Genomic DNA, 20,522 nt, shown 5'->3' on the forward strand with positions numbered 1-20,522 from the left:
GGAAAGGCTGATGGAGCAGATTCTAGGCTGTACTCCTCCTCTGGTACTTGCAGAGCCAGACAGAACTGGTTCCCTAGGGGAGCAACCATTTCTAAAGTTGCTACTGGAGCTCTGACAGAAGTATTAAGTTTTCACCGCTCCCCTGCAAATGGGCACCAAATTCTGCTTCAGAAAGGATCTTCCATATCAGCAACAGGGGCCAGGAGCTGCCAGGCTTTAGCATCTGCCCACCTACTACCTTCTGACATCTTTTCTAAGCACTTCTAGTTGGCTGAAACTTGTTTGAATCAAAAATGATAGCTGCAGGGTTTGGGAAGTGTATAATTTTGCCTTATAACCCTTCCAAGTAAAAATAGTGGTAGGAGTTCTGATTCAAAAATATATTTATAGTAAAATCAGTTCCCTACTGTCAGTAAAGTGCTTCTAGTCATTAACTGGGAATGGGCAGAGAGGGTCACAGTAGTAGTAACTGAGTGGAAAAGCAGAAGCAATGAATTTAGAGGACTTGGGTACAATTCTAGCTCTGACATTTGTAAACATGAGCAAGTTATTTGCCTTCCCTGAGCCTCAGTTTCCATATGTGATAATAACATCCAGGCTACCTTACAGGGTAATTATGAGGATAATGCTAGACATGAATGTAAAAAAAACTTCATAAATATCAGATACTAAGCAGTTACAAGCAGATATGATCAGTAGGAAGGACTAATGAAAAATTAAATGAGATCATGTCCATTACTGTTAGGTGTTTGGTACTAAATATATTTTATTTTATTCTAGTTTTTGAAAACTGATGACCCTCTTTTTTAATGGTCTATAAATTACCCCATTATCTCATTTTCAAGTCAACTGGGAATTTAACATAAATAGAAAATTAGACTAAGTTAAGCTCCCATCATTATTTGTGATGCATGTCATATTATGATATCATAGAACGCCTAGGTCCTTTAAAAGGCATTGTTTTAATAAATAATAAAATAATTTACTCTGTCATTTGTATTTCTAATTTTTTAATTTCAAATGTTTCCTATATTCACATTAGAAAATCTTTCAAATTTTGTAATTTTTGTGATCTTGTGAAAATATATTTAGTTCACTTTTTAGTTGACCAAGTCACTGTGAAATGTTTTAGCTCTAGACAGTAAAGAATGAAGGTTTCTACAGCAAGCCCCTTGATAACAGAAAAAAGAGTTACTAGGGAATTACTTTTCATTTTGTGTTATCATTTGGATGGAAAAAGTATAAACTCATAATTATCTAGTGTGATTTACTATTTTGATTGAGCTCCAGTTGTCAGTGTGATAAGATGACTTTATGAGCAGTAGAACATTAAGCCCCCAGAAATCAATAGATATAATAAAATCCTTTTACTGTCCCTTCCTTCCTACTCACCAAATCAATTGCTTTTCACCTTCTGGTTTTTTCATGAAAGTTCTACAATTCATTTTACTACCTCTCAAAAGTGAAATGTCTTTTTTTTTTTTTTCTGAAGAGATACACTTGTTTAATATTTCAGTTCTCTCATGATTTTATTTTCTATCTCTTTGCTTCTAGAAGATTCACGTACTTATCTAGTGTTCTGAGCCCAAAATTTGGAATAAAGTATTGATGTGAAAGTGAAAGTTGCTCAGTTGTGTCCAACTCTTTGGTGACTGGAGGGACTATATGCCATGGAATTCTCCAGGGAAGAATACTGGTGTGGTAGCCTTCCCCTTCTCCTGGGGATCTTCCCAACCCAGGGATCAAACCCAGGTCTCCCGCATTGCGGGTGGATTTTTTACCAGCTGAGCCACAAGGGAAGCCCAAGAATACTGGAGTGGGGAGCCTGTCCCTTCTCCATCAGATCTTCCCGACACAGGAATTGAACCAGGGTCTCCTGCATTGCAGGCAGATTCTTTACCAGCTGTGCTATAGAAGTGATAAAAATGAAGACTAACAAAGTAATTGGTAAAGATATTAGAATTCATGCGCTGTTGACTTTGTTATTCTTCTAATCATGCAACAAGACTAATACAAAACTTCATACAAATCACTTGAAAGAATAATAAGAATATAACAGGTTGTTGTCCCCTTTTTTGGTAAATCAGAACTAATTCTCTCAGCACCAGTCACACAAATCCTACTTACCAGACAGAGAGATGTGAACACACTTGATCCTAGACGTCTCTCATGAGAAGTTTATCTGTATGTCATACCCAGTGTATTCACCTTTTGACTGCTGATGGTACTGATCCTCACAAGGCTTTGGGACCATTCACTGAGCAATGTGGAACTAACCAGAGAGATCTAAGGCTTTTCCCAGTACATGTTTCCCAGTGACTGTCAGCATAAAAGTAGTTAGCTTTTCCCTCTGGTAGTTTCCTAGTAGTTTTATAACTAGACTTTGCCAACCTTACTTTATATTGAAAATGTAAGTTCCTGGAAGAAGTATTTTTCCTCTGCATACACAAAGAAATGAATTTTCCCCAGTACCTAGCCAAAGACTCCAGCTCATTCTACAGCATTGATTTCATAATTCAGTCTTTCTACAGAGCCATTTATTGTAATAGATGTTAGAAAACACATACTCCTAGTGAAAGAGAGGTGAATCTGGCTGTACAGTGAGGGTCAGACTGTGAAATGAAGGAGACTAGCAAAATCTTTAGGGTCTATCTTCTGAACTGAATGTGGCATTGACTTAGGCATTATAGATACGTGATCCATTCACTACTTGCTTATTATGCCAGACTGAATTCTTTCCCTGTGCTGTGTATCATACGATAGAAAATATATGTGGCAATTGTCAAGTCAATACTTTTTTTGTGTTCTGTTTTTTGATTCAGTCAGCCTTTATGTATTACTGAATATTGTCATTTATACCCTCAATTGATGAGATTCTATCCTTCAAGTCATCTTTATAAAGCAGATAAGCATTTAAAGGGAGAAATACAAAGAAGCAGAACTTAGAAGACTATAGGTTGATATGATGTAGTTTACAATGTAATACCATTCTTCTATAATTTTCTCATGTTATTGTTTTAAATTTATCCTTCTTTTCCTTTAGAGTTCACTGTTTACCCAAGACAAGTCTCTCATAGTAAATAGTAGGTTTTATAAAAATAAATTGAGCTGCTAAGATCCAAAACCAGTCTTCACTTTTCCTTTACCCACTGTATCCAAATCATCACTGAGTCTCATATGGCATTTTTTCGTAGGCTTTTAATCTGACCACCAACAATCTACAGTTCCCTCTAAACTGCACCATTGCAATAGCTTTGTAATGCACAGGCTTGATTCACTTCTTCCTCACTTCTGGTTCATCTTAGCATGTTGTCACTATATCCTGCTTCCTAAGACATAGAGCAGTCATGACCCTCCATGATCACAGAGCTTCCTTGTCTATGCCATTCAAATACATTAATTCCCAATCCCTGATGTTAACAGTAAAAGCTCATCACATTATTGCACATACTTACCTTTTTGGTTGTCTTCAACATTATAGACACACACACCCTACATTGTGCTATTCTTGCTCATAGTAGGGCAACTTATACATGTGCTTTTTGGGTTGTTTTTTTTTCTCTTTTCTGAGGAAGGGCCATGTCCTCTTCTTATCTTCCCCCCAAACTTTCTGTATTCAAAATTCAGAATTAATCTTAGCTTCCCATCTGGTAGAGAACCCATCTGCTAATTCAGGAGATGCAGTTTCAGTCCTTGGGTCAGGAAGATCCACTGGAGTAAGAAATGGCAACCTACTCTAGTATTCTTGCCTGGAAAATTCTATGGAGAGAGAAACTTGGCAGGCTACAGTTCATGGGTTTGCAAATAGTCGGACATGACTGAGCAACATGCCCAATGAATTTACTATGACTATCATAAGATCATGAGTTACTGAAGGACAAAAATGCCATCCTATTAGTTTTTATGTATTTCATTCTTAGCATAGAATTCAATGTATCCTAAATAGGTATTTGTGGAAATGATTTTAATTGAATTCAACCGACCACATGTCATATGATGTCATTCTGGCTTTCTTTTAGGAACATGGAATACCTATCAACATGGGCTACGCCGTGGCACCACATCACTCAGGGGTCTACCCAGTTCATATTCAGCTGTATGCAGCTTGGAAGAAGGTCTGGGGTATTCAGGTCACCAGCACTGAAGAGTATCCGCATTTGAAACCTGCACGCTACCGAAAGGGCTTCATTCACAATAGCATCATGGTGAGCATGTATTGTTGTGTGTATCGAAGGCTCTCAGTACCTACATGTGGAATGAAGACAAAATCTAACTTCAAAAACACTCTTTTACATGAGTATCATAAATCCCTTGCACACCATGATGGTCACACATTAATACACTGCTTGGCTATAGACTTGCTTCTTAAGCTGTGGGGTAGTATTGGCAAATTTGAGACAAGCTCAAAATGTTGGAAGCATGTTTCATGTAGGTCATCCCCTGCCATTTCTGGATTTGTCTGGGGACCTTTTACTTCTGGGGAGTTTCTCCAGGTCCATTTGTTTGGCTGGTTCTATTTAGAGTTTTCTAGGCAAAATGTAGGTTCATAAATCAAGAAAACACCTCTCAAATCACTACACTATAAACAGACAGAATCTAACAGATAGTATCCAAGAGCTAAATTTATCCACTCAGTTTATTTTCAGTTTAAGACACTGAAGAATATCTTAGGATAGCAGTTTTTCATTGTTCTCTTCCTAGCATATTATAAAAATGAAGGTATATATTTTCTTTTCCAATATATTAACTGAAAAATAATACTTTGATGGAAGGGTGGTGCATATGTTCCTGCAAATGAAAATAAAACCAAAAGTATATTAGATGGGAATTTATTAGATGAGAATGAAAAAGATTGTCTTGTTTTGCTTTGTAATAAAATAGCTCATCTTAAAACATCCATCCCCACATCCAGTGCCTTACGTCATATTCTCATCACTGGTTGCCAAGATCATAGGAAAGGTTTACAACTGTTCTCCCTCCTTTAAACATTTACATCTTTTCAACCCATTATTCAGGTTACTACTGGAATCATCTGCCTATCTATCTTTCTACCCAATATGTATCTAAAACCAAAGAAAAAGTAATAGGACACTTATTAACAGAGATAATACTCAACATTCATTAATCATAAAACTTTAATTTTTTATTGTAAATTGGTACTAGAGGACCTAAAGAAGCCTCAGATTTAATGGATCTATTGAAAATGCAACTAAAGGTATTGATGTCCTTAGAAATCCAGGAGATATTAAAAGTTTTACTCTGATATAATTGCAGATCAGAGTGAAAGCAGTTTTCCCTTAATTGAGTAGTGTAACCATTTGATATATTTTTAAATAGACACATTCCTTTAAGTCAGCACTATTTATTTTCGTATACCTAGATTTTTAAAATTAAGCAAAGAATAAATAGTTATTCTGTGCAAATGAATACATGTCCTCAACCCCATTAGATTATAAGTAGTTTATTATTCAATAAAAAGTTTTTGGAATAAAATTACCTATTTGCTTTCTCTGTTGAACATTCTGAGTTACAACAGAATTAGCCTCAAGACATACCAGAAGCAATCATTAGATAATTTGACTACTACTGGGATTAAAACTTTAATTCAGAGTAGTAAAAACAAAACAGAGTGGTGAGGCTGCTGAAAACTCATTGTTTTGAATCTCAGAGCCTGAGGACTCTGAGATGTAAGTACACGTAAACTGTATTTCAGGATCAAGGAAAATAACGGTCTAATACCATGAAAAATGTAACCTTGGAGAATCTCTATATTTAAATTAAATTAACCCTAAGAAGCCTTTTTTTTTTTTTAACCAATTCTGTAACATAACTCAGCTGGTAGGTGAAAATTATAGGCATGAATGAAAATGTTGTAATGTATATGTCCTATGACTTTGAATGGGCAACTCTCAATATTTACATAATTACACCAGCATCGACTCTTGGTTACAGTAAGATTTTGGCTTTATCCACTGGGAAACTCCAATGGGAATGATGATATGCAGACTCTGAAGTCATGACACAGCAATGGAACTTTCAATTAAGTCATGTCAATATGCTGCTTTTTCTTTTTCCTCAGGTCCTCCCTCGACAGACCTGTGGGTTGTTCACACACACTATTTTCTACAAAGAGTATCCAGGAGGTCCCCAAGAATTGGATAAAAGTATCAGAGGAGGTGAACTTTTCCTCACAATCCTTCTAAACCCAGTAAGTATCCTATTTATGCTTTTCACAATAACATCAGACCTTTTAAATATGTTTCATTTTGTTTCCGTTGTCAACCTTCTCACAAGAGTAGATGGTAAATACTAGAGAGAAATTAGACTACATCTAATTATTAAATTCCCTTAATAAAGGTCAATCAAGAAAAACACAGATTTGTTAAGATCCATGTGTTGACTATACCACTTAAATGTAAGATAATATCTCAACGTTGACTCTTATACTTGAATTGTAGTAAAGACATATATACAGTTGTCTAGCAAGAGATACTGGTTCAAGTGGGTTCGATCTCTGGGTCTGGAAGAAACTCAGGAGAAGAAAATGGCAACCCACTCCTGTATTATTGCCTGGAAAATTCTATGGATGGAGGAACCTGGTGGGCTACAGTCCATGGGGTCACAGAGTCAGACATGACTGAGTACAGCCAAAAACATTCACAATACGGTGGTGGGTATTTTGTCTGTAAGTTGAATCTGCTTCTAGCTCAAGTAGTAGTATGTCTATCAGTAGACATACATATTTCCATCTCTAAAAATGATCACAATGAAAAGCTGCATTGAAAATACGCAGTGTGTGTGTTAGTTCCTCAGTTATATCTGACACTTTGTCATCCCATGGACGGTAGCACGCCAGGCTCCTCTGCCCATATAATTCTCCAGGCAAGAATACTGGAGTGGGTTGCTATTTCCTTCTACATGAAAATACATAACTATGCATTATCTTTAAATACTAGGGTCATCTGAGGCTTCTTTTTAAAATATTCATTAATTTTGTTTGGAATCAAAGCTAGAAAATTTGCCCCTTTTAATTGTGCCCTTTGATTATTCAGAGTTTTGCAATTTTATTTCCAGTTATATGTGGAAAAGTATAGCAATATGGGAATATATTGTCACTAGATAATGTTGCAATTACTTCAGCTTTTTCAATTTTTTTCCCTTAAAGATTCCATTTCTGAGGTTTTAGAGAGTCATGTCCTTTTCTTTACATCCCACTGCACACAAGAAAATGTGAAATAGTGAGTTGTACGCTATGTCTAACTTGTTTTGGTAAGAAATTTTCATACTGAGAGAAAATGATTCATGCTTTAAAAAAAACTGTGGTTCGGTTGTCTCTGGTGAAGCTCCAGGTATGTTTAAATAAATTTAGCTAATATATATGCTATTTTTAATCCATGAAGAAATTAAATAAAAACCTACCTCGTATATAGATGAAAACTCATAAATTGAATTGAAGGGGTAGGGAAGTGGGGGTAAAAATGCATGTTATTGTTCAGTCTCTAAGTTGTGTCTGACTCTTTGAGACCCCATAGACTACAGTGCTGCAGGCTTCCCTGTCCTTCTCCATCTACCAGAGTCTGCTCAGATTCATGTCCATCGAGTTGGTGATGCCCTCTTCTTTACCTTCAATGTTTCTCAGAATCGGGGTCTTTTCTAATGAGTCGGCTCTTCCCATCAGGTGATCAAAATATTGGAACTTCAACTTCAGCATCTGTGCTTCCAATGACTATTCAGAGTTGATTTCCTTTAGGATTGACTGGTTTGATCTCCTTGCAGTCCAAGGGACTTTAAAGAATCTTCTCTAACACTAAAGTTCAAAAGCATCAATTCTTTGGCACTCAGCCTTCTTTATGGTCCAACTCTCACATCCATATATGACCACTGGAACCACCATAGCTTTGACTATCTGGACCTTTGTGGACAAAGTGATATCTCTGCTTTTTAATACCCTGTCTAGGTTTGTCACAGCTTTCCTTCCAAGGAGCAAGCATCTTTTAATTTCATGGCTGCAGTCACTGACACTGATTTTGGAGCACAAGAAAATAAAATCTGATACTGCTTCCACTTTTTCTTCTTCTATTTGCCATGTATTATTGGGCCAGATGCCATGATCTTTGTGTTTTGAATGTTTTCAGTTTTAAGCCAGCTTTTTCACCCTCCTCTTTCATCTTCATCAAGAGGTTCTTTAGTTTTTTTGTCGCTTTCTACAGTTAAAGTGGTATCATCTGCATATCTGAGGTTGTTGATATTTTTCCTGCCAAACTTGATTCCAGATTGTGAGTCATCCAGCCTGGCATTTCACATGATGTACTCTGCATAGAAATTAAATAAGCAAGGTGACAATATACAGCCTTGATGTACTGTTTCCCCAATTTGGAAACAGTCAGTTGTTCTGTGTCCAATTCAAACTGTTGCTTCTTGACCCACATACATGTTTCTCAGGAGGCAGGTAAGGTGGTCTGGTATTCCCATCTCTTTAAGAACTTTCCAGTTTGTTGTGATCTCACAGTCAGAGGCTTTAGCGTAATCAGTGAAGCAGTAATAGATGTTTTTTCCTGAAATTCCCTGCTCTCTCTATGATGCAATGAATGTTGGTAATTTGATCTCTGGTTCCTCTATGTTTTCTAAACCCAGCTTGTACATCTGAAAGTTCTTAGTTCAAGTACTGCTGAAGCCTAGCTTGAAGGACTTTGAGCATGGGGAATGAGTGCTTTATCTGAGTATGAGTAATCAACAAACCTCTTCAAACTGCAGGACTATTAAAAACAAAACAGAACTGTCTCTTTTGTTGGGATTCCATTAAACTGACGAAGAGCTTGGATGCTCTATGATCTTAGTAAGAAATTCTATTTCTCAGAACTTGTTTGCTCTCCTGTAAGACAAATGTATAAACTAGACAATCCTCAATGTTCCTCAAAAGTATTCCTTTTGGATATTCCATTTTGTATGTGTTTAATTCAAGCTCACTGAGACTTAGAAGAATCAATAACATCACAAAATACTTTTGAGAATCGATATATGCGTGTGAATGTGAATGAAAGCAAATATGGGAAATATTTCTCTTTCCTCCTTCCCCCATTAATTGAGAATTTGATCTTCACAGAAGCAAAGGTCACATCTTCATACTGTTTTCACTTTGGGTCTACACTCCCAACCCCAAATCTGCCCTTGTCCCCTCCTCAGGGGAAGGGATAAGCATCAGAACACTGATGATTCCCTCCCATGAACCTCTAGCCCCAAGGTCTGATTGTTACTGATATTCACTACCTGGGTGCCTATGGGGCTACTTGTCATTAAAGAGATGGATTTATAACTCTGCTTTTCAAATACTTTGAATTTAGTACTCCATATATAGCATCATTTCTGACTCTTTCTTTATTTTTTTGGAGGGGGGGCTCCAAAATCACTGCAGATGGTGATGCAGCCATGAAATTAAAAGATACTTACTCCTTGGAAGGAAAGTTATGACCAACCTAGACAGCATATTAAAAAGCAGAGACATTACTTTGCCAACAAAGGTCCATCTAGTCAAGGCTATGGTTTTTCCAGTGATCATGTATGGATGTGAGAGTTGGACTGTGAAGAAAGCTGAGTGCTGAAAAATTGATGCTTTGGAACTGTGGTGTTGAAGAAGACTCTTAAGAGTCCCTTGGACTGCAAGGAGATTCAACAAGTCCATCGTAAAAGAGATCAGTCCTGGGTGTTCATTGGAAGGACTGATGTTGAAGCTGGAACTCCAATACTTTGGCCACCTGATGGCAAAGAGCTGACTCACTGGAAAAGACTCTGATGCTGGGAAAGATTGAGGGCAGGAGGAGAAGGGGATGACAGAGGATGAGATGGTTGGATGGCATCACCGACTCGATGGACATGAGTTTGGGTAAACTCTGGGAGTTGGTGATAGACAGGGAGGCCTGGCATGTTGCAATTCATGGGGTCGCAAAGAGTAGGACATGACTGGGCAACTGAACTGAACTGAACTGATATAGCATTATTCAGAGACTAATAGTTGGTCCTTGTCAGTGGTAAAGAACGCACCTGCCAATTCAGGAGACAGGAGACCTGGGTTTGATCCCTGAGTCGGGAAGATCCTCCGAACAAGGAAACAACAACCTACTCCAGTATTCTTTCCTGGAGAATCCCATGGACAGAGGAGCCTAGCAATCTACAGTCCATGGGGTCGCAAAGAGGCGGACATGACTGAAGTGACTTAGCATGCAAGCGTGCATAAATCATTACTCAGAGGCTAGTAGTTGGTCCTTTAAATAAGATGGAAGACTATTTGGCACTTATATCTGTAGCACTTGCTGTAAACTGACAAAATAACACTAACCTCACTTAAAAAGCTTATCATTGCCAACCAAAGTTATTTTAATTGCAGGAGAAATAGAACAATGGAAGAGGGGAGTTTTCAGGAGATTTCTAGACTCCAATAACAAACTGTACTTACTTTATCATTGTGAACTGATGGTGATCTTAAAGTAGGATTCATGAGTGAAGGCGGGAAACCCAGATAGACAAAGAAGAAGGAGCAATGTTAGAGATGATTAACAGTGTGGATAATGTAAGACATTCTATGTACAGCGATATGAAGCTGGGATCAGACAAATAGCAATCCACAAAGATATGGGAGTAAGGAATAATGCTGCTCAAAACCTGAGCAGTGTAGTCATAGGCAATTCAAGTAGACACTACTCAGCTCTCTAGGGAGACAGACTGTGGGTAGCATTTGACGGAACCCAGATTAAAACAGGGCTTAGTTCTAGAGCTGCATGAGCAGAAGTTATCAGATATATTAATCAGGGTTCTTCAAAGAAACAGAACTAAGAGGATTGTGGGGGAGAGATTTATTACAAGAAATTTGTTCATGTGTTTATGGAGGTTGGCAAGCCTCAAAATCTACAGTGAACAAGCTAGAGTCCCAGGGGAACTGATGGTATAGTTTCAATAGAAGTTCTCTAGCCTGAATACCAGAACAGTTGATGGTGTATTTCTAGCCCCAAAGTCAACAGGATTGAGACCCAGGAAGAGCCAGTGTTTCACTTCAGGTTTTTAGGCAGGTTAAAAAAAAAAAAAAAAAAAAACAGAAAACAGTGATCAGTTCAAAGGCAATGGGGCAGAAGAAATTCCTTTTTATTCACAGAAAAGTGAGACTTTTCATTCTATTTGGCCTTCAGCAGATTAGATCAGACCCATCCACATTATCTGCTTTGCTCAGTTAACCAATTTGGTTGTTAATCTCATCCAAAATCATCCTCATGGACACACCCAGAATAATGTTTGAGCTGAGTAACTTGTGGTCCAGTCAAGTTGGTACAAAATTAGCCATCACACCAAATGAGGAAATGAGGTGGGAAAAGACATGAAGGGAGTGAAATAAAATGGGAAACAAAGAAAGAGGGAAGGAAGTGATGACTGAAGTAAAGATAATGTAAGCTTGGAAGTTTTTGTAGCTGTGTCCTGTTATGAATAGAGAGGCACCAGAAGTGATACATTTCATGCAAAGACGAGCACAATAAAGGACAGAAATGGTATGGACCTAACAGAAGCAGAAGATATTAAGAAGAGGTGGCAAGAATACACAGAAGAACTGTTCAAAAAAGATCTTCATGACCCAGATTACCACGATGGTGTGATCACTCACCTAGAGCCAGGCATCCTGGAATGTGAAGTCAAGTGGGCCTTAGAAAGCATCACTGCAAACAAAGTTAGGGGAGGCGATGGAATTCCAGTTAGTTATTTCAAATTCTAAAAGATGATGCTATGGAAGTGCTGCACTCAATATGCCAGAAAATTTGGGCAACTCAGCAGTGGCCACAGGACTGGAAAAGGTCAGTTTTCATTCCAGTCCCAAAGAAAGGCAATCCCAAAGAATGCTCAAACTACTGCGCAGTTGCACTCATCTCATATGCTAGCAAAGTAATGCTCAAAATTCTCCAAGCCAGGCTTCATCAGTGCATGAACCCATGAACTTCCAGATGTTCAAGCTGGATTTAGAAAAGGCAGAGGAACCAGAGATCTAACTGCCAACATGTTCTGGATCATCAAAAAAGCAAGAGAGTTCCAGAAAAAAATCTGCTTCTGCTTTATTGACCACAACAAGCCTTTGATTGTGTGGATCACAACACACTGTGGAACACTCTTCAAGAGATGGGAATACCAGATCACCTGACCTGCCTCCTGAGAAATCTGTATGCAGGTCAAGAAGCAACAGTTAGAACTGGACATGGAACAACACACTGGTTCTAAATTGGGAAAGGAGTACGTCAAGGCTGTATATTGTCACCCTGCTTATTGCAGAGTGCATCATGAGAAGTGCTGGGCTGGATGAAGCACAGGTGGAATCAAGATTGCCGGGAGAAATATCAATATGCAGATGACACCACCCTTATGACAGAAAGCAAAGAAGAATTAAAGAGCCTCTTGATGAAAGTGAAAGAGGAGAGTGAAAAAGTTAGATTAAAACTCAGCATTCAGAAAACTAAGATCATGGCATCCGGTCCCATCACTTCATGGCAAATTGATGGGAAAACAATGGAAACAGTGAGAGAGTTTAATTTTGGGGGCTCCAAAATCACTGCAGATGGTGACTGCAGCCATGAAATTGAAAGATGTTTGCTCCTTGGAAGAAAAGCTATGGCCAGCCTAGACAGAATATTAAAAAGCAGAGGCATTGCTTTACCAACAAAGATCTGTCTAGTCAAAGCTATGGTTTTTCCAGTAGTCATGTATGGTTGTGAGAGTTGGACTATAAAGAAAGCTGAGTGCCAAAGAATTGATGCTTTTGAACTGTGATGTTGGAGAAGACTCTTGAGAGTCCCTTGGACTGCAAAGAAATCCAACCTGTCAATCCTAAAGGAAATCAGTCCTGAATATTCACTGGAAGGGTTGATGCTGAAGCTGAAACTCCACTACTTTGGCCACCTGATGCGAAGAACTGACTCATTTGAAAAGACCCTGATGCTGGGAAAGATTGAGGGCAGGAGGAGAAGGGGTCAACAGAAGATGAGATGGTTGGATGGCGTCACCGACTCGATGGACATGGGTTTGGGTAGACTCCGGGAGCTGGTGATGGACAGGGTGGCCTGGCGTGCTGCGGTTCATGGGGTCGCCAAGAGTCAGACACGACTGAGCGACTGAACTGAACTGAACTGAACTGAACTGAACTGAAGAAAAAAAGCCTGTAAATTCATTGATGTGAAGGTATGTTTTCAAGATGAGTTCATTAATATGTTGACTCTAAAGAATATTTGTATCCTCACAGATTCTGTTCCCAAAGGAGAGGTCTATGCCTGCATTTTTTAGGTATCAAAGTCCCTTGGGGAGATGTGATTTCAGTAGAAAGTGTCAACATCCATGAAATCATAGAGAAAGATGATCACTTCTCCTACCTACTCTTTCAACTGATTTTGAACATGGAAAACCAATGTCTTTGTGCTTATAAGGAGAATAAGTGATCATAGTGTTAGTATAAACTCTAAAGGTTTAAGACCAATCTCATTTTATTTCATTTTTCAATAGTGACCTACACTTTCACATCCTGGAAATACTATGGACTCCTTATATTGTGGCATCTCTCTCACATAGTGATTTTCTCTGAGGATTTGTAAATGATCCACAGATTTTTGTCCTTAGTGTTGGGTTTCCAGTATATTAATGAATGGATGGATAAGGATAAGATAGTGTGATACAAAGGTGACAGTCATGGTAAATACATCAGATGATAATGTATAATACCTAGTATACATAGCACAGTGAAGTAACAGACCAAATCTAGCAAGATGAAATTTAACAGGCAATCATAAAAAGCCCCAAAATTACTTTCAAAGAAAATAGTGCACAAATTCCAGCATTATTTAAGTATAAACATTATATAAATATAGATTAAATCTGCCAGTAAATTGTATGGACTGCCTCATGACATATTCGGTTCCTTGTCATTGAACCTGTATAAACAGAAATTTTGTAGGAATGTCAAATCTATTACTTTTAATATCTCATCTGATGCTAAAACTGTGTGATTCTGTTCTTATCCAGTTAGACATAGGTATACATTTTTCATTATAAAACATAAAAAATATGAAGTAGGTTTAATTTTACATATTACAAACCAGCACTACATATTTAGTTATAGTAGGGTCAGAGGGAAAAGGAAATGGTAATTTATCAACATGCAAAAGAATTAATAATCAACTCTGAATATTCATTGGAAGGACTTATGCCGAAGCTGAAGCTCCAATACTTTGGCCACCTGATGTGAAGAGTTGACTCTTTGGAAAAGACGCTGATGCTGGGAAAGATTGATGGTAGGAGGGGAAGGGGGCAACAGAAGATGTGATGCTTGGATAGATAGCGTCACTGACTCAATGGACGTGAGTTTGAGCAAACTCAGGGAGATAGTGAAGGAGGGAAGCCTGGTGTGCTGCAGTCCATGGTGTTGTAGAGAATTGGACACAGCTTAGTGAAACAACATCAACAATAAGAATTAAGGGTTTCTCTGGTGGTTCAGTGGTGAAGAATCCTCCTGCAAATGCAGAAGATATGAGTTTGATCCCTGGATCAGGAAAATCCCCTGGAGAAGGAAATGGCAACCCACTCCAACATTCTTGTCTGCGAAATCCCATGGACAGAGGAGCCTGGTGGGCTACAGTCTGTGGAGTCACAAAGAGTTGGACACAGCTTAATGACTAAACAAAAACAATAGCATAAGAATGAAAAAATTCTGTAAAATGAGAAAATATTCAGTGGTAGATGTATTGGAGGAAGTAGCAGAGGAAGACATTTCTATCATCAGTATCCTGAAAGAAATATTACTGCCAGATTTAGCAGATCATTTGAACTGATCAAATAGTTTCTGGATTCATTTGTATGTGCATATCCTATGAAGATAATAAAAGCTGGAAAAGGTATATGAGGGAGTGTCCTGGAATTCCCCTCTCTAGAGTACTTTAAAATGGAATCAATAGCTATAGAGTTCTTTCTTATTGCCTTGAGGAAGGGGACTGGATTAAATATCCTTGAGAAGTCCTACCTAGTTGTTTGTGTTTTGTTTTTCCTGGTTTATAACTTCCACAGCTCTGTTCTGCAGTCAAAAAGGCATGAACCACACCAAGACTATGGTAGCTGCTTTCTCTGCCCAGTTTCCACTTTAGGAATTCACATTACTTTGTGTTGCCCTTCTCTAGAACAGACCTGTATATATTCTGTGCTCAAAAGTTGCTAATATTTTTCTTTATGCATGTTCAAATAGTTTTTTTTAATTTAATTTTGATTCTAGCTGCCATGCTGTCCTCATAGTTTTACACATTTTAAAATATGTCATTATTTTCTAATACACCATAAAGCAGAAAATGGAAATTGGAATATATTTTTACATCTTGACTCATATATGAACTCCTGTTATTGTTGTGCATTAGATATTTTGATTCAGCAAACTGCAAGAATTGGGGTTTCTTGATTTCCTTAGATACCAACTTGTTTTGCCCAGATTAATGTAAAAAACTGAAAATTAAATGACTTGAAAGCTGTGTGAACGGCATTTCAAAAGAATAGCTAAGCATCTGTCCACTTAACTTTCAGATAACTTCCTCCTGTTTTTTTTTTTTTTTTTTAGATTCCGTCATGACCTCATCACATATTGATATTTGCCTGCACTGTTCCCCACTTGTCAAATGCTAACATGTATTTCCCTAGTGCCGAATTCTTCCTGTATTTTCAATATAATCTTTGTACAGGCAGGAAGATATATAATTTAATCATGTATGAGGTGAAACAGCTTACACCAGGTAACCCACTATCATTCAAGTCAAGACACTACCCTATAAAATATGCAACAATTGACTGTAGTCGAGGAAGTCTGGAGTCTTATCAGATGGTGTCATCACTAACTGTAAAAGCTTAAAATGAATATGCCTTGCTGGATTTAATATTTTTTTCTAATTCATTTTAATGTTGTGCTTCACAAAAAACAATATGAAAATAGAATTTTCTAAGTTTTTTGACAGATATATCTAAATATTCTCTGACTCAGAGGCTTCAAAATGGCAGAGCTGGAGCCACGAAATGCACTACATCATCCAGAGTCCAGAGCAGTGCCTAGACTCACTAACCTTTGTTTTTGGCCAGTTGCAAATCCAGGTGAACAAAAAAATATGTGCCTGAAAGAATGGTGTACTTGCAATTGACAGTGGAGAATAATGGAACTGCAATGATATACTTCCCCACTACTGTCTCCTGAACCTTCTCACACCTAGGCTGGCTAATGAGCTTTTCTTTCTTGTGTATATCAATCTCCAATTCCATGCAATCTAATAGCAGGTGCAGTACATTATGAATTAGTGCTCACTTTTCAGGCAGATTAAAGACAGCTGCAAGGCTTAGGAAAACATCAACATGAACTAAGCTGAACTAAACTTTAAGTTCTTTTAAATCTTGAAACAATATGGAAGTGGATATGTAAGATAATTCACAGATACAAAGGCAGTGCAGCAAAATAAAATGCACAAAATATCCCACATCTTTTTTAAAGAAGATTATAAAGAATTACAGATTACTGATATTCAAGACATCTAAACATTCTTTGATAATTTTTATTTCCTATGAATGCTGTGCTTTATAGAAAATTATAGCCATCAGATATTTCATGTAGAACAAAGCAAATGCATATTCCAAGTGGTAAAGATCTGCACCTGGGCTTCCCTGGTGTCTCAGAAGTAAAGAAATCCGCCTGCAATTCCAGAGTCAAAGAAGATGCAATTCGATCCCTGGGTCGGAAGATCCCCTGGAGGAGGACAAGGCAACTCACTCCGGTATTCTTGCCTAGAGAATCCGATGGACATAGGAGCCTGGTGGGCTATAGTCCATAGGGTCTCAAAGAGTCGAACACAACTGAAGTGACTTAGCACACACACAAAGAACCCACCTGCCAATGCAGGAAACATGGGTTCGATCCCTGGATCAGGAGGAGGGCATGGCAACCCACTCCCGTGTTCTTGCCTAGAGAATCCTACGGCCAGAGGAGCTTGGCAGGCTTGTACATAGGGTCACAAAGAGTCAGACACAATCAAAGCAACTTAGCATACATGAACATAAAATGTACTTTTATAAAATGTATTTTATAAAGATAAAATAATATGTTAATATTTCTAACTCAGGATCATGGAAGATATTGACAAATGTTCCAGCAGTGTTTATTAAAAAATAATAAATTAACTTCTAACTGCTCTACTCCAGTGAAATGTGCCTCTTATCTGGGCAGGAACTTTTGAAGCAATTAATGGTATTAGAGCTCTGAGGCTTTAGAGCCTGGGAGAACTGCCACCAACTGTGAGAAGAATGGACTCCTGTAGAGTATATAGATTGTGGAAAATTCTATTTCCACTTACTGAAAGACCTACAGTGACCTCTTTTATTCCCTTTATCTGTTTTTTTGTTTGGCTTTTTTTTTTTTTTAACTTAAAGATTTGCAAGACTAACCTTTACAAAAGGACATGAATCATCACTTCTGCAGTGATTCACACTCACAGTAGGAATGTTGCAGAATATGTAGTCAGCTAATATCCATAGCTTCACTACAGGTAATACTGTTTTGTTTGGTTTTGTTTTTTGTCTACATTGAAAATCAGGATCACAGTTAGTATAACGTTTTAGAGAATGCCGAGAAATTTTTGCTCTCTCCCGATTTGGGAATAGTGCAGGTTTTGTTTTATTTTTTTGCAGTCAAATTTACTTAGCAATTAGTAGTTCAGAATGTAAAGTGTGCCGCCACAAAAGGCCAGAATCGTTTGTATCCTAACTCTGAGCTCTGTCTTCTCATCAAATGAGAGAAAGGTGGCTATTATTGTGTAGACATGCATCTTTCGATACCAATGGTTGCTACAGGTCCTGATGGAATACAATTTACATTCCAATATATTTCTAGATCATGAACAAATCCATAAATTGCACTTTTTTTTTTTTCAATTTTGTTTCCCCAGAAAAAGAAATGAAAGCAACATTATTTTATTGGGGGAAGTCTGTTTCATCTTGTGTAACTGCATAATTTAGTTTTCCCAAAGCATGTTATGAAAGATTGTGGAATAGCTCTTTCACATAAATAAATTTTCAACAGCAAAAAATACAACCTACCATTTATGTAAATGTTAGTCGATAGATTTCTCCTCTCTATTTTGAGGCTTACAATATATAAGTATTGCATACATAATGCTCTTAATAATTAAGGATTCTTTGAAAGCAAAATCAGTGAATTTATGGTTGTCAAAAATAAATCGCTCTATATTAGTGTTTATATGACTTAGTGGCTAGTGAGGTAATAAGAAGGTAGGTGCATTCTGTGGGAGCCCACAAAATTAATATTAATTTGTGTGTGGGTTTCTTTTTTTGGTTTGTGAGTTTTCACCCTGCCATTTATTCTTTCTTCTCCTCCGCAAATTATATAACACCTAGATATTTCAGTGTCTTGTTTCTTTCTTTGATATTTATTTTTAAAATTTGAAGTACATTGAAGAAAGACCATCTTGGATCACTTCATTTTATTTCATTTTCGTTATTCCTACTTTGTTTTCCTCTGGCTGCTCCTCAGAGTCAGATATTATGAAAATAAAACTATGAATTATTTTCTAAAACATATTTTTTTATTTTAGAAAACCAAATTATTTTGTCTTAGTCTTTCCATCGGTGGCTTATAATGCTGATATAATAAGGAGTATATTTAATATTATATCTCTTTAATATTATATCTCATTACTATTTATATCTCAACTATTTGATTTTTTCAAGGAGATCTTCTCGATGTGTTCACTATAAAGCAGTTCTGTCGTGTGGGTGTTGACGGGTGTGTATAACCCCATCAAGGAAGGCCTGGGAATCCTGTCCAGAGGAGTTGGTATTTGAGCTGAGCATTGTAGGGACTCATCAGACGAATGAGTTAGTGAGGTAGAAATGTGGAATGGGAGTTTGCAGCAGTAGAGGGAAAAGGTGTACAGAGTTACAGAGGGCAAAATGCTCATGGCAAGTTTGGGAGCTATATATGTTTGCATTTTAGCAAATTAGCACTAAGAGTACAAAATGAAGGTAAAGTCATTAACAGGAGGTAAATAAAATTATGGAAATTTTTGTATGACATGTCACAAAAGAAGAGGAAAGGAATTCAAACAAGGACGTGATAGACCCAAATAATATTTTGATTTATAGTTCTAGCTGACAGGTTAGGGCCTTCATACACACTCCTTCTAATGTCTGCAGTACTTTTCTATTCCCATTACTCTCGACTTCACCTCACTGTTTTCCCTCAGATTCTATCTCTAATTTCTCTTCCTCACCTGGCTCCCCCCACAGGTCAGCTCTCACTGCTGTGTGTATATATGACATAAACAAAGAGCCACGTGTGTAATGCTGCTCACGGCAGTAAATATCTTTATGTTTAGTGAATGTCGTCTCCCTCACCTGTACTGAACGCACCCTCAGGAACAAGTAGTCCCTCAACAGGTACCTGTTCAATAAGACTATAAATAAAAAAATTATATCATCAGACTACCTGTGTCTACTACATGCCATTTCACATGAGTTGTTAAAATTGCTTCAGAAGAAAAGGGAAAGGAAGGGAGAAAGAAGGAATAGAAAAAGGAAGAAGGAAAAGAAATAAGAGCAGAGGGCAAATGTAGAAGAAAGAGAAGGAAAAAAGAAGAGTGAAGGACGGGAAGATGAGGAAGCTAGTTCTCTCTCTTTTTTTTTTTTATAAAATTAGATGGACAGCAGAAATGTAAATGTATTAAGCAAACTCAGAAATTCTTATTTAATTCCTGACTGGCTAAATACTGAAGAAAAAGTTGTATAATTTCTCTGTGCTTCAGGATTTCTCTGTCCATAAATGAAATGAGGAAGCTAATGTTGGTTCCCTTAGAGAGAGTATGAGATGTGACAAAAACTAGAGTTTGGATTTTTTTCAGAGAAAATGTAAATGCTTTGGACATAATTCTTATTTGAGAAAGTAGAAGTATATATCACTTTTATTATCAAATATATTTGAGGTGTGTTAGCAAACTGCAAACCCTGAGTTTATTTACAGTGTGAATTTTGCTTGATTGTTTCTCCCTGCTAGAACACATAAATCATGTGATAAATGCATTCTCTTTTACAGAGGTATTTATTTTATTACAGGCGTCGCTTCTGAAAATGTTCTTGATTGTCACTTTATTGTGCTTCCTGAGCTATTTTTAAACAATAAAATATCTATCATTATTCTTTATTCCAGTGAAGCAAACTGTGTCATCAAATGCAGTGCTTGCTTGGTTGGTCAGGACTGGTTTTTTGTTTTTTTTTTTTAATTTGATTTTGTTGTCTACCAAAGCACCTCAGATGTTTTTGCCAAAGGTTTTTGTTTTTGTTGCTGGTGTTGCTGATTTTAAGGCCTTTGGTTTATTTATTTTTTTATTAATAGGGAGCTCTGCTAGAAACACTAGAAACACTAGAAACACTAGTGTATACTTTGATACACTTTATGTTCCAACACTGACTGTTGTGCT

The 20,522-nt window shown here is 37.4% G+C and overlaps 1 protein-coding gene across 2 annotated transcripts in view; it reads left to right on the plus strand.

The window, feature by feature from the left end:
• LOC122673402 (bifunctional heparan sulfate N-deacetylase/N-sulfotransferase 4) overlaps positions 1-20,522 on the plus strand; it is a 298,043-nt gene that overhangs the window by 187,338 nt on the left and 90,183 nt on the right. For both annotated transcript variants that reach the window (XM_043871154.1, XM_043871156.1), the window contains 2 exons: positions 4,020-4,205; positions 6,080-6,208. In XM_043871154.1, the coding sequence (XP_043727089.1) occupies positions 4,020-4,205; positions 6,080-6,208 (315 nt within the window). The remainder of the gene's footprint in view (positions 1-4,019; positions 4,206-6,079; positions 6,209-20,522) is intronic.

The sequence above is a fragment of the Cervus elaphus genome, chromosome 17 (genome assembly GCF_910594005.1).
Source record: "Cervus elaphus chromosome 17, mCerEla1.1, whole genome shotgun sequence".
Classification (NCBI taxonomy): Eukaryota; Metazoa; Chordata; class Mammalia; order Artiodactyla; family Cervidae; genus Cervus; species Cervus elaphus.